This window comes from Opisthocomus hoazin, chromosome 9, assembly GCF_030867145.1.
Source record: "Opisthocomus hoazin isolate bOpiHoa1 chromosome 9, bOpiHoa1.hap1, whole genome shotgun sequence".
Taxonomy (NCBI): Eukaryota; Metazoa; Chordata; class Aves; order Opisthocomiformes; family Opisthocomidae; genus Opisthocomus; species Opisthocomus hoazin.
Genome location: NC_134422.1, coordinates 6,350,013 through 6,365,359, shown reverse-complemented (window position 1 = coordinate 6,365,359; position 15,347 = coordinate 6,350,013). Strand labels below are relative to the sequence as shown.

Sequence of the window (15,347 nt, the reverse complement as noted above, 5' to 3'; positions counted from 1 at the left end):
CCATTTGAAATATGAGAACTATTCATCATAGTGTAAAACTTTTTTTTTTTAACACTTTTTAGATAAAAGATACTAGCTTTTTAATTATCTGTCAGGTGAGAAGCAGAACAGAGGGATGAAGATTACTTCATTACCTAAGCATTTCAAAAGTTATTACTTTATCCATCTACCAGGAAAGCCCCAAATTACATTTGCAATACTGGTCTCCGTATTGATTCATGCTGAGCAGACTAAAGGGCTTTTCCAGGCCTTCTCAGGCTGGAGAAAAGGGCTGCTTTTAGCCACGTTCTGACACGTGGCATGCAGGACACATCCCTTCCACTTTTACCAGCCAAGTTTCACTGGCTTTGTGACTTGGTCGAGAACACATGTTGGGAATATGCACTAGAGCACAAAATAGACAAGGTAGCCTCTGATTGCCCAGTCTGTTCCTAGAGCTGCTGTTTTCATTCGACATTTTTTCCATTGACATGTATTACTGCATGTTTCAAAATTATTCTTATTCACAACAGAGAGGGAATGTGAAAAGAAACATTTAAAATACTGATAAAAAGGAAACAATGTATCAATAAAGGTTGCAATAATGTTTTAGAGTACCCTTTTCACACAATTACACGAAACATGCAAACACGTCCAATTTAAAGACTATCAGACAAAGAAAAAAAAATTAAAAAAAGCTGTTGACCAACCTTTATGTCTACGAGATCCATCCATATCAGAAAACTCGATATGATTCTCATCAGCCCAATACAGTCTGTGGTTGACATAATCTATGGTAAGAGCCATAGGTCTAGATATCTGTGTTTCTATGACAACTGTTTGACTGGAGCCATCCATACCAACACGGCCAATATGAGGATACTCACAACAATCAATCCAGTATAAGTATCTATAAAACAAAACAAAACAGCTACTTTGTTTAGAGATACAAAAATAATAACAGTAATTACATTATTTAGCTGACCTCAAGAATAAATCAGTAATCATTCTATAATGTTTCCATTTTCCAGATATATTATTGGATTTTTATAGGAGAGTCTTCATGTTAGATGTGATTTCATCAAATTAATTATGGACCGGTAAAATGTGCATTTAAATTGCTTAGTCTTGATACCTCAGAATCTGAACCACTGCCCAGATTGGCCTTCATAAATCTCACATCCTGCAAAAAGAGCATCACTACGAAACTTATGACAAATATTGTTACAGTTACTGTGGGTTTTTTTAAACATATTACAAAACCTTCTTTGATTGTTAATAGCAATACAATGCAAATTACATTACTTTAAGAAGTACTAATTCCAAAACATTAGAAGTGTTTCTCACATAAAGGGCTTCATAACGCGTCAAGCACTGAGAAAGACTGTTGGAAAGCTGAGGAGCAATTTTCTGTTCAATACGCTGCTTAACCACAATAGAGAGCACATTTTTTTTACAAAAAGTGCTGTTGTTTGGTACATGGATGAATGTTGCTACTGTTGTATGCCACTCCTTAGAACCTCAGGACAGATCTGTCCAGCCGGGAAGCTGATACGATTTTACTCTACGGGTTTTGGACAGCTTCTCAAAACGCCAGAGGCAGCGCGTATTCTTAACAGCCACCTGGAATCCTGTTTGCATGCAGGAGGAGATGGTGGCCTAAGAACATCTACGGGTATCCTACAAGCAGAGGCGCAATATGTTGGCATGAGCCTGCTCCACGTAAGCAGTAGAGACACAGAACCTCCTCCGCTGACTTCAGCAGAAAACTTTTTCTTTGGAAACGTATCAGTACGATTGTATGGTATCAGCAACACAGGCAATTCCGCATTTCTCATTTGTTAGAAAAAACCAAGTGCACGATTAATAATATTTCAAACAATAACTCTGAATTTGAAACACAAACACAGTTTTTATTTCCAGCAGCTTTCCATATTAAAATAAACTAACAAACAAATAAATCTATTTATTAAAAAAAAAAAAAAAAAAACCAAAAAGAGCTTGGCTTCGTAAAGCTAAATCTGTACAGATATTGTGCACCGAGCAGGAGCACAATAACTTTTTATGCCTGTGTGTATCTAAACCTTCCTGGAAGACTGCGACTCTCTGTACAAACTTTGTAGAGTTGATTTTTGCGTACACAGGAAACACATTCTGGACGTCCAGGCAACCAGAGAGAGATACCATGGATTGGTATCTTGAATACTTACAGCAAATGTCCACAACCTCCCTGCCACATTTTACAGGGAAAAAAGGGTACAGTTATGAGCAAATTCAATGCTAATTCTAGGAACTGGTAGAAAATGGCTTTTCTCTTAAAAATAGTAAAGTAGATAGGTTACTTTTCTTAGCTAGGAAATACGCTGTTTTTCTGTGTTTAGGTAGAGTTCAGAGCAACTTAACAATTTTCTCCTCTCCCTGACACTTGAGATGATTATTGAGCCTTAGGATTTAAAGGTGGAAAAGAATCATTAACTGGCCATGATACTATAGGAGTGTTATAAGACACTACAATAGCTTTATTCATCCAATTTATGCAATTGTATCCTAATGTTCCACAAACTAGAAAGCGTAACATATAGAATTCAGATCTGAAAAGACAGGGGAAAATTTTCATAGTCTATATTTTATTTATTCAGGGACTAGATAACAGTTTAAGTACTACTATTCAAAAGCATTATTTTTCTTAAAGATTATATGCAGCATAAATATTTAAGAGAAAACATTTGGTTAGATATTTATCAGGTTTTAACAACTTTCAATTAAACGTACACTGATATTTTAGTGTACAGCGATAATACAGATGATGGTTTACTGGTGAATTGAGAGGCCTCTGTTTATGAGGCATTAACTGGATATTGAGCCATATAGACCCAGTGACCAACGGCTGTAGCATTACACATTGTCATGTAAACAGGATATACCTCAATGGTTTTATGCATTTTCCATTTCAACAATAAAAAAATATTTCTTCTTCTATCATCTGAATTAGATGCTGGCATGACATGGTTAGATGGTTTATTTCAGCCTCTCTATTGCTGACTGGGTTTTGATCAAATAGAAATAGCTAAAAACATCTGTCTAAAAAACCCCAGCAAAGAAACAGAAAAACGTAAAAAGAGCTTATATCTCTTGAGGCTGGACAAGATGACCTTCAGTGGTCCATTCCAACCTTAACTATACTGTAACTCTGTGAAAATCAAATAATAAATGGATTTGTTAATGGAAAGATGCTTTCTTTTCCTTCTTTATTTTTAAAATTCATAGTACTAGCTTAATTTTCTCAAGGGCATCACTTTTATGGGAAAAATTATAATCTTTAAAAATTATACTATAATTGTAAAAAAAAAAAATCCATGGTTCCTATGGCTCTTACCCCAGACAAGAAATAACAAATGGCGGTGGTGCTCAAAATTGCCCTTAGAATACCAGCACAGATTTATATTAATAAATACATTCTGAGTCATGTGATAATTAATAAATCAGCAATTAAAGGTATCAGTTAACAAACTACTTTAACTAGGCAGCTCTCACTTCTTATCCTTGTCACAGAAATAAATTTTTTCAAGCATATTGATGATTTGAAATTTCTGAAAACTACAGTAAGAAACTAAGTCTTCTAAGATGAACCCCTTGCACCCTAATAATTAATCAGTCCAGTAGTTAGACTTGTGCAAAAATCAAAACTTTAATTTTATAGAATAAAAAAGGTGAAAGCTATCTTCAAATTCTGCGGGATTAGACATTTTCACTCTTCGATTAACATGCAATAACTATCAGAAGAAAAGTCTTCAAATATGTGGTAGTTGAATAGCCCAAATTATTTTGGAAATTAATAAACACAGAAAAGAGAGATAACAAGACAGCTCAGTGAATAAAAGAAACCAAACATAAGAATTCTCTTCCACATAGTATGAATTTTTTGTTATGTAGTAACACACTTCTTAAAAAAAGGTAAGATTTTTTTTTTAAATATCTGCTTTCCTCCTACCAAAAGACAACATTTACACAGTAGTAAATATAACAAAACATCATTTAGCGCCTGCATTCATCTTTCTCTTATACCAATTTCACTTGTCATGATGATATAGTAAGCATTGGTAATGAATTTCAGACTACAGATATCCAGAGTAGCTGAAAGTTAGATAATAAAAAAACTAATTAGCACTTCCTATCTTCTGTTTTTATTAAAAATATTTGAATATAAAATTAGGATTAAATATGAATTACTGCAAAATAGCTGCTTCATACCCAGCTTGAGGATCTAAGGACAGATCTCTAGGAAACTTCACTCTTTTGCTCACAAGGACGGTAGGGTATAAGCCATTGAGTTTAGACACCTCAATAATTCTCTTTTCGGTATCAGACCAATAGAGATTCTTTCCAATCCAATCAACAGCCAGTGCATTGGGAACAGCTGTATTGTGGACTACCTAGAAAAGCAAAAATTGCATAAATTATTCATCTAAATACTGGGAAAAGGAACAACAACTGACGAGTTACTAATACCAGAATATTGAGAGGTTGGGTGTATGATACAGTGACATACAACATGCAAAAAATAGGTATTATTCCCTGTTACACACTGACTCTTCCAAAATAATGACACTTCTTAAGTAACTAAGACAATGTGACACTTTCCTTACAGTAAGGGAGAATGGAGAATACCATGGTATAGTAAATACCAAATTTCCAACTTCTCTGCATTATACTCTAACTTTAAAGTATTTTGTATCTTTATTTTTCATCTTAAGTTTCTAATTTTCCTTTTATTTTAATTAAAAAACCAGATATTTTTCCCTTTACTATTCTGTTTATTTTTCACAGAACTGAATGGATATGAGGCTTCTCTTCCCATGGCATGCCCTCAAACACATCTGCCTATTAGCTCACCATTTCTCTCACCAGTCTACCTGAACATATATTTCATTTGAATATCACAGTAGTGCCGTACGTCATCATGACAGATAGACCATAAGCGCATCGAACTCGGGCAAACAGAAAAAGATTACCTAGTTGGAAAGTAAATACTGTGCTCTTATTTCCAACATTCCTGCAGTGGAAGAAAGAGGAACTTTCTAAGAATAAGTTCAATTTTGAAAGGACTACAGTATTAAGGGATAAACTAAGTGACAGAAGCAGTTTAGCAACCTACTGGAAAGCCAACGCTCTACTGACAGGAATGTGTTAATCTCCAGGTTTTTGATGACTTGAATAATTCCGAGACTTGAACAAATGCCTCTAGATACACATGATTACAAATCTCATCATGATTGTACGACTCAATCTTGCTTGGCTGGGAGTACTTCATCATAAGTGTTGAGTGACATTTGAATATTCCCAATTATTAGAGTCCAACTTCTTCTAGGCTTAAAAATTCTATTCCTGATAAGGTCTATTCTGACCTATTCTAGTCCTGATTAGGCCCTGATTAGGTCTGTCCAACTACAACTTAAGAAAAAAAAAAAAAGAAAACCAGAGTGCGCAATACTTCAAAATATTTGAGATTTCTTAAGTACTAATAATGGGTTTATTACTGTAGTGTACATTCTAATTTATTGTCATCTTCACTGCTAAAAGCATGTGCAATAAAGTCTAAACTTTATACGTAAACATGATTATGTATCACTGAATGTGTTGCTTTTTATTTTATTTACCATTTGAAGATACTAAAAAGCCTTCAAGATAGAAGGGATACTGCAAGATACTTTAAACCAATTTTATAGTTATGAATATATATAAGCACCCTTTCAGATTATTACGTTATTTATCACCTCATAAAATCTTTTTAAAATTAAATCCAGGTATGCACTGATTTTTTAATATGAATAAAATGCCTTCTTTTCTAATACCTTAGCACTGCCAGCTTTGTCATTTCATAAATGTGTAATTGCAGCAGCCGCTACACTGTAACAAGGGACATTTCACGTAGAAATGGATAGCTCTGCAAACTGAGACAGTGGTTTAGCTACACTATCTAGAAGCATCAACCAAAGTAATTAGTCTCTCTTTCTGATGACTTTTCCTTTGTAGAGTCACTTTAAGCTTATTCCAGTCACTGAGATCACCAGTGTGACATTTCATGTACACAATCCAGCTTATTACAGCATTTTCCAATAACAGACTTCATTTGAATCTACAATAGTATACATAGAACACTGTGTTAATGTTTGAACACATTTCTCTGAAAAAGTTGTAGTTTCAGTTGTATATCTCCTCCATGATCTGATGCAGAAGAAAAACAAGATGCCATCAGGTTTCCTAGAGCCAGAAAGCTAAAGTTGATAAGCTGAAAAGATGCTGTCTTCTAAAAGCGAAATCCTAGGCAATATATCAAGTAGTATCATTTACACTAGCAGTATATTTATTCACAGTAAATAGTACAACACAAAGTATGCAGGAAACTCATACTTCAAGGAGAAAGGCTGTCAACCACAAAACTTCTCTTTTGTGACCAAAACCAAAATTAAAATATTTAAAACAGGTTTGCTGGGAAACTAATAATTTGTAATATCAATTATTTAATATGTTCTATGGTAACCTATGAAATTGTACGTCTTAGAGACATGAAGTTATCATTTGGCACTAAAGGATTACTGACAGAATATCAGACAGTTACAATATATGATTCTTGATAAATTTTTGCGTCTATTTTTTGCCATGTCTGGGCCAAGTTTTTCAGTGAAAAATCCCAAATGTTCTAATGAAAAATAAATGCACTTGTTTTCACAAGTTTTGTTTTGAATTTGGCATCCTATTTGAGTAAAATCTCCATCAACATGACACTCGTTCTGTAAATTGCAAAATATTAATGAAGGAAAAAAGAAATAGTCTCCATACCCCCAACCTAATTTTCTTCTAATGTTTGTTCAAATTTCTGAAACCTTTCCTTCAAAAATGAAATTAATATTACATCATTAGAAAGCAATAGGAGTTTTTTTACTCTCCCTTCTGGCAATCACAACTTTTTGACTGGGAAAAGATCTTTGTTCTTCTTGAGTTAAGACTAGAAAGAAAAAGTCTGGGGTTATCCCCAGTCCTAAAAATATTCCCCAAAACAGCAATATACAGATTCATCCAGAGACAAGAAGCTGAATATCAGGTTTTGTAAAATGTTTAAAGGCAATAAATATGTCTCAGGGATTTAATGCATTCTGAACCCCACACTTGCCCCTCTCCTGTTTTTCGCAGGAAAAATCGTTGCACGGGCTCACTAGAACTTACGAGCGTCTGCTGGTTTTTAGTTTTACCCTGATGGAATCAGAGTGCCACAACTTATGCTCATCCACATTTCTTTTTAAGTTCTAAGAAGAATTGTTTCCATGTGAAGGATGTAAACAAGGTTCCCTGATGCCAGTCGGTTTCAAACCTTAACCCTCCAAAAGACTAAAGTCGGTGTGCTCTGAGGATGTGTCAATCCATGTACTAAGCTGCAAATGAAAAATAGAAATCTTTTCTCTCTGCATAATTTACTGGTGTACAATGAGGGAACAAAATTCACCAGGTATATTAGTGCTGATTTGTTCCATGTTTAAGAAGGTCATATCTAAGAGAATAAGCAAAGAGAAATTCCTTACTGCTGATCACAAATTCTGGAAAAATATTCACGGAAGTGAACAAATGTACTTAATGGTGGATTTGCAAACTTATTCCCCTACAAAGGCAAAACAGACAGGCTGTGTAGATATGGGAGCGCAGTTTTACCCTGGATTATTCACAGCAAAGGCACTGAGTTATTTTCATTATCAGTGTAGCGGAGGTGAGATAAAAAACAAACTGAAGACCACAGAAGATTGTATATGAAGAAATAATACCTCAGCGTATCTATCCAGCTTACACCTAATTATATCTTTTTTTTCTCTGGTGTCCTGGAAACCACAACAAACTGCCAATTCAGTCAACTGTCAATTAAGCCATAAAGGAATTTAGCTCATAAATACAGTCCTCTTAGTCCCTACCTCTATTTCAAATAAGATACAAATGCAATTAAATTTTACTAGGACTTGTTAGCTCACGGTGTGCTTGTCTGCATATAACAAAACCTCACTATCTGGGTTAGAAGCATGAAGCAGCATTTCCCAAAATACTCAAAAAATTTAATTCTAGTAGTAAGAGTATCAATCCCCAATTACCTTGATGTCACTTCCGTTTAAACACATTCTGTTTATGCGACTGCCATTTGGTCTGCTGGAATCAATCCAGTAGATGAACTCTTCTCTGTAGTCGAAGTCGATTGCAATCACATTGTTCAGCCCCTAAAAACAGAAAAAAGCACCACTTATTCAAATGTTTGACTACAAACGGTTGGATAGCATTCAGCAAGCAAAATACGTTGCATATACTATTCAAAATGCTTTATTTTACTGACTGCGTATTTTTGAAGTACCCCTCTCATTTTTTCATACATTACTTGTAAGCAACCAGAATAAGATAAAAATGTTAACAGAAATAAATATGGTGACAAAGAACTATCTCACTTCAAAAATGCAGATGACATATGGAACTAAATGAAGCCCCTACACTTTTCTTTCCTATTCTTAAAATGAACTTTAGCAGTAAATACTTCAAATTTTGCTCAATTTTTCTGTTAATGACTATCTTTGGCATCACTTTGGCACACTAGATGACATTCATTTTGTAACAATCAACTCACAAATAGCATAAAAATTATCTTAATGAAAACTTTTCATTATTAATAGAAATTAAATCAGGCATTCAAAACCGTGATGTTCAAAAAAGCATTAATTTTAATTCCTGAGAGAGGAGGTTTTAAACTCTTGGATGCTGTATTATAGGTACTGTGTACATATATATGTGCATATACACACACGGAGGTAGTATAAACATAAAGTGTGAAAGTTAAAGATCCAGGAGGCATCTGGAAGCCTGCTATGGCTCCAGTTACTAAGCCAATACACTGTAAGAAAGAGCTGTGATCATATTGAGGTGTTCCTACAGGTTGGAACGAGCAGTCGCATAATAATGGCTTTTCATCCCAAATGGCAGATAAGAGGGAGACTGCATTCAGATGACGGCTCTTATTTCCTTCTCTGAGAACAGGAAAGCCTTGTCCCATAACCTGCTTAACATTCTGATACGTAGTGAAATCACAATTATTCTTAATATACAAAGATGTTGTTATCAGTCAAAGAGGGAGCAGCAGTGGTAAAAAGAACGGAAGCAGTTTGCACTCCTTCCAAAACCAGTTAATCAGGTCCTTTATCAGCCCAGTGACATTCCATACTCAGGCAGATGAGCAACCTCCCTCATTAATGTAATTCATAATCATACAGGGGATCTGCTGGACTAGCCAACTCTAAAATAAACAACTAAGAATAACTATTTAATTGTACAGAAAATCATACACAGCTTATCTGGCAACTACACTAGTGTAATACTGTAAATCTATCTCTTGATCAAAATGTACAGGAAGAGAGTGATTAGGTTGCACAAACCACCATTAAAGCAAGCCTGAAACCGTAATGTAGCATCGGAGGGCCCCTCGCATTTTCAAAAATCACATATCCATGCACACAGTGTTTTAACAAAACCAGCTGCAGCTCTGTCAGTCATAACTCTGCTGCAACACACTTTTCCTGTCTCTGTTTCTACTATTAGTAGAAATGCTTCTACAGACAGCCCCTCACCCCAAATTCTTGACAAAGGAGACAACAGGTGCATGAATACAAAAGACTTTCAAAAATTCTTAACATTCTAGAAATCCAAGTCAGTAGGTTGTGAGAAATTAGCCTTATCTCTCCATATTCTACAACACGGTAAAAGTTTCTCAAGTATCCAGACTAGTAAAGAGAACTGACTGCCTGCATCTTTGAAGTGTTTCATTTTGGGTCGGTTTAGTTCCAGTATTTATCAGACCATTGGCTGCAGGTCAAATTTTTTCTGTACATCTGCAACAGAGCTCTCTGTCCAGACAACATCTCCTCTTCACGAGCTACATGTCACTTCTAAGTCCTCATAGCATAATTCTATGTCATTTCTCAGGTAATTTGCTTTTAGAGAGAATCGGGAAGCTTTCAGATAGCATCAGCTGCATCAGTCTCTCATCTGCAACCTGTGGGTTCGGTTGGTTGTTACACACAGCACCCGGCATCCTAGGCTGTGATTTGCGTTGCCTTGGTGTCCGAAATAAACAAATGCAGGTAAAAATCACAAATAATGAGGATGAAGTCTCTCTCTCTACTCTGTCTATGGAAACCCTAAGGATTTTGATGACTAGGAGTGAAGGAAATGGAAGGCAAAGAACATACACGAGATGCAATTCAAACAGTTGTACTGTTTGTGTATATTTGAAAAACAAAAACAAAAAGGAGGAAGAAGTTGGCACGTAACAACTCAGAACAGACCAAATGAATTCCTATTTTCATCTTCTTTATTCTGAGTTTAGACGAACAACTGTTAGAATGGCAAAGCACACATCAGATACACAGAGAAGGGTGGTTTTGCTCCTTTGCCAGAGCAGCTCTGGTATTTGCCTTCATTTGGTAGATGTTTAAGGAAGAGCCAATTCACCATAACATTACAAGGACAAAAAGATGTCCGTCTGAGAAAGAGAGCCCACCTGTTCTGCTGGTATAGCTCCCTCTCTCGCTTTTAAATCTGGACGCTTGTAAAAATGCCGTATTTGTAGGATCAAAGGCCAGTAGGTTCAATAGCAGGGTATTTATTAGACTAGTGAATTAATGTGACACGGAAAACTCAGCTTCTCTTCAATGGCTGGAGCTACATGGTCTCTAGCATACTGAAGCGGAGTCCGTTAAATTTAAGACTGATGAAGCTCTGAGCCAATCTGTCAGCACCAAACATAAAGAAAATTTACTGTTGCTCCCCTCTTTTCACAGGCTTCTATTAATAGATATACCAGCAAAAGAGGAGAGAGGCAGTCAGATGTAAATGAGAGGCAGTCAGAAGGATTTCAGAAGAACAAACAGACTAACATAATGCTTGCTATGCTTAAATAAAGTCAATGTTTAATGCAAGATGGTTAATTTTGTAATTACTGTTGTGAAGACCTGAGCACCTCTCGTGACCTTAAGATGCACAGCTTACTGACACAAGAAGTCACAAAAAGCCTCACGTTATTGACCGGCAATAACTGATTTTCTAGTCTTTCTACAACTCATTAATTAGTACTCAAGGAAATAGATGTTTTTATTAAAATACATCTTGGAACTCTAATTTATGGTAAGTAACTACACTTAGGTGAAGCATAGCAGCAGAGCACAAACTGCTAAAAATAACAGCTCTGTGCCTAGTGGGTAACTTTCTATTTTGGACGGTTTTTTTCCCATACTTTTTTTCATCTTATAATAATTTAAAGCAATTATTAAAAAATTAAATTTAGCCAAAGATATATGTTCATGTATTGTAATATTGTAAATCTTGAAACTGTCTAAATCAAAAAATAGATTTGGATTACGACAGTTAAGTAGCTCAAATAACACATGGCCAAATAGTTTTTAGGTTTCTTGTTTTTAACTGAAACATGAAAATTGCATAAAACATTGTGATGGAAGAGGATCACAAATAACACAGTATTTTTAGTACATCAGAATGACTGACAAACAACTGCCTGAGCTTTAATCATGTCAGATTCAGATAAAATAGTCAATTTCAAATATTATAAAAACTCTGAAGACACTGCAGTTGTTCTGTGGTGCATACAATGCCAATTGTAGGATGACGTTTCTGACAGTTGCACACTTTAGAAAAGAATATAAGTATTGAGTTAAACTTAAGAGCATGGTACTATGATTATACCTGTTTCAACAAAGTGTAGTTGGATCCATCAGTGCTAATTTTTCTTATTTCATGATGATCAGCCAGAATTAAGAAAGGTTCCTCATCTAAACCCCGGGAGAAAGAATATATTAGACTAGCTTTTACGTTAATTTATGGAAAATCAGGAATACAATGCTGAAATACAGATGGTTTGAAAAATAAATGTTACATGCTCTGATCAATGTTATGGATGAAAGAAATATATAAAACATTCAAATGTTCCAAGAAAGATCAATGATGCAGCATAAAAATGAACAAAGCAATCAATTAGCATATCTTTCAATGTAATTCCATTTTTTTTTGCCTTTGTAATATGGGAACCATATCGTATTTTATGCTAATTTAATGTCATAGATTAAATTTGAAATATATTTCATACTACTTGTTTTAATGTCAACATTCACCTTCAAATTATTACTATTACTTGTTATGGTTGCAAGCCAAGCATGTTTTGACCATTGCTTTTTGAGATTTCATTACTCTGAACAGTATAAAAATAAAGAAACACTTCTTTGGACAAACCCTGATTTTCTTTTTCTGAACTGAAGCCAGATTTGGCTTTCTTATCCCTGGTTTTCTACTTTATCAAAAAATCTTCCTTCAGATCCTCAATTCATGCCATTACTTACTTTGAAACATCTCTGACACTGACATATGTAATAGTAAAAAGAAAAAAAAAAATTAAGAAGCTGGTTTTAATTAAGCTTTATTAACAGACACCTCAGCTGAAATAAAAAAATCCCTACTAATAATTATAAATGTATTTAAGGCTTGTATCTACTGCTCATGCATTCTGGAATGTAATGTGTTGCCCAAGCTACTCTGCTCTTGCACTGAATATATTGTACCACCTTGTTTGCATTTTATGTCCAACTCTTAAGACATTCTCCAGTTCTAAAACGATCCGAGGCACCATCCTCTGCACTGCCTGTTAGTGCTTTGTGGCGAATGGCTGCAACGCTCTGCTCTGTTGTAAAGAGTTCAGGGCAATTTAGGCAAGAAATCAGCATTAGGCCAAACATTCATGTGTTGGCAACTCCTCTCAGCCCAGCCACCCTCGCCACAGCACTAACAGCTTTGTCACAATCACTTTTAAAGTCTGATATGTTACAACTCCAATAAGGCGTACTATGACGTGTTCTGGCTCCCCTTCTTGTTTGGGTGATCTATAGCTTCTAAATGTACGAGTGGCTTGCAAGGGGTGAGATAGGAGTAAAGCAAAAACCAGATACTCTATTTCTGCCCTCTCCTCGGTTCCCTCTGATTACTCAGGGAAGCATCTGAGACAGAAATACGAGTCAGACAGAAGTTCCAGTCTTCCTGTCAACAACCAGCTTTGTGCAAGACTGGAATAAGGAGGAGTCCACTCAAGGATTGCCTGCGCTATGAAGGAAACCCAGCAGAACACAGTAATGGGTTTTTTGTTTTTTTCCTGTTGACATTTTACTCTTTCCTTTCAGTGATCTAGTAAATCCTACTCACTGAAGCACATAAAAATAACATCAGTGCTACAGACAGAGGGGTGAGAAAATAACCAATGTTCTTACATATCTTGAACTTTACTGTGTATTACATATAAGACTAAAGGATTTCATATGCTATAGGAATAATGAATTTTGCAATTTCTATTATTTTTTCCTGTTCTTCTTTTTCATACCAGGAAGCTTGAAGCACGTTCTAATATTCTCAAGTTGATGACATAAACCAGCAGAAGTCTTTTAAACACTTATAAACATACTATTATGTGACTCAGAAGTAGAATTAAGTGATTTATTTTAACTTTCCTAATACTTTTCCTATATAAGTTACTAATTCAAACTTTCATAATCCACTTGAATTATTCACTAAAAATTATTTGAACATAATACGTACTAAAAATAGAACTTATTACAGTCAGACATTGAATCACATTGTTTATTAAAGAAGTAGTGTGCTTCAAAGTAACTGTTTATCTTGCATAAAAGGGCAACACAGAGCTTGAAGCTAAGGTATTTCACAAATAATTTTTAATATATGTGTGAATTAAAGAAAAAAAGTGGTACCTGAAAGGGATTTGCAGCCATTTAGGTTATCAGGCTGTATTTCATACCCATCTACACACAAGCATTTGTAAGTTCCATATGTATTGATGCATTGCTGGCTACAGGGAAATCCAGATGAACATTCATCAATATCCACACAGGTTTTACCATCATCCTTCAGCTGGAATCCAGGCCAGCATTTGCACTGGAAAAAAAAAAAACCACACTTATTTTGAATTACTCATTGATTCTGTTTGTTGTCTTATGTACTTCTGAATATATTAGCATAATCTTTTTCATGTAGTCTCAGTTTTCCAAGTAACATCTTAATTACATTGCTATTTATACTATTTACAGGGAGACAAATGTACATTTCTTTCCAACTATTGCTGCTGTGATCCCAAGTACCATTTTTTCCCAAATAACCGTGTAGAATGAGTAATTATTCTTTCTTCTTTAACCGAAGAAAAAGTAAAACACATGTTCTCACAGATGTGGAAAAGATTCTTCCATGAAAATAACGATGCATGGACTCTTTGGAGTATTTTCCAGTACACATGTGCTTTTTGGTAAAGGTACGTACTTTTTAGTATTTTTTTCCTGAAGCATTGATAACATCTATCATTCTGTGTAACAGATACAGTAATGTGAGTGAGAACACTTGAAGCTGATTTTTATTGAACTCTGATGGTCACTGTGGCAAGCTTAACACATGCAACGCGAGCAATGCAAAATACAACTGGGTAGAGAGGTTTTAAAATAGGCGTGTGGTTTCACTAGTCGAAAACTTTTGTGTCACGTTCCCTCCGCTATCCTCTGTATTATCCTCTGCAGAGACCCATGACATGCTTTCTCCACAAAGATGCTGCTTCAACACGTCTTTTGCTGTACCCAACCTAGTCTCCAGCGAGGCTGCAGCTCTCTAGTCTATGGCTTCCCGAGTAGGACATGGTTTCAGATGTCTGAACATCATTACAGCTAAGCCATTTTGGACAGATTTTCTTCAGTTCTCAGTGGGCCAATATTTCAAAACGATGAAATATTCGGGGGTGCAGTTAGGGTTACTTCAGAGCTAAAACCCCGAAACAATCCCTCTTCTATTCTCAGCTTCTGTTTACAGGTTAGTGCAGTCAGTGACGAGGGTTTACACAACACCCAAGCAGTACTCCTCTCTACCTCTCAAGGCTAAAGAGCAGAGTCAGGTGATTCAGAAAACACCATCACAAGCAGACAGCGGTTTTATTCTGCAACTAAGTCAATTATACTTTGTTTAAATATTTCTGTAAGTGTCTTTGAGAAAAAAAATTTGGAGACAACTGTTCTTCCCACTATTCACTCCTACGTGCTTTCCTTTTTCACGACTCATTTTCAGTGCTCTGTATACATCAGTATGATTCGTTGTGTTTAAAGCACTGTATGTTCTTTTGCATAGGTTTAAAGTACATATTTTACCAGGTTTTTTTATACAATCGGCCATTGTTTGCTTATGGGAAACAAAACCTGGAATGTTATTGCTATGGTGGGCAAGCTACTTCATTACAAGGAAGT

At 35.5% G+C, this 15,347-nt stretch overlaps 1 protein-coding gene across 3 annotated transcripts in view; it reads right to left on the bottom strand.

Moving 5' to 3' along the window:
• The window catches only part of LRP1B (LDL receptor related protein 1B), a 760,762-nt gene that overhangs the window by 110,870 nt on the left and 634,545 nt on the right, over positions 1-15,347 (bottom strand). For all 3 annotated transcript variants that reach the window (XM_075430359.1, XM_075430360.1, XM_075430361.1), the window contains 5 exons: positions 13,821-14,004; positions 11,758-11,843; positions 8,112-8,234; positions 4,231-4,412; positions 690-889 (listed from right to left, as the gene is read on the bottom strand). In XM_075430359.1, coding sequence (XP_075286474.1) covers positions 690-889; positions 4,231-4,412; positions 8,112-8,234; positions 11,758-11,843; positions 13,821-14,004 — 775 coding nt within the window. The remainder of the gene's footprint in view (positions 1-689; positions 890-4,230; positions 4,413-8,111; positions 8,235-11,757; positions 11,844-13,820; positions 14,005-15,347) is intronic.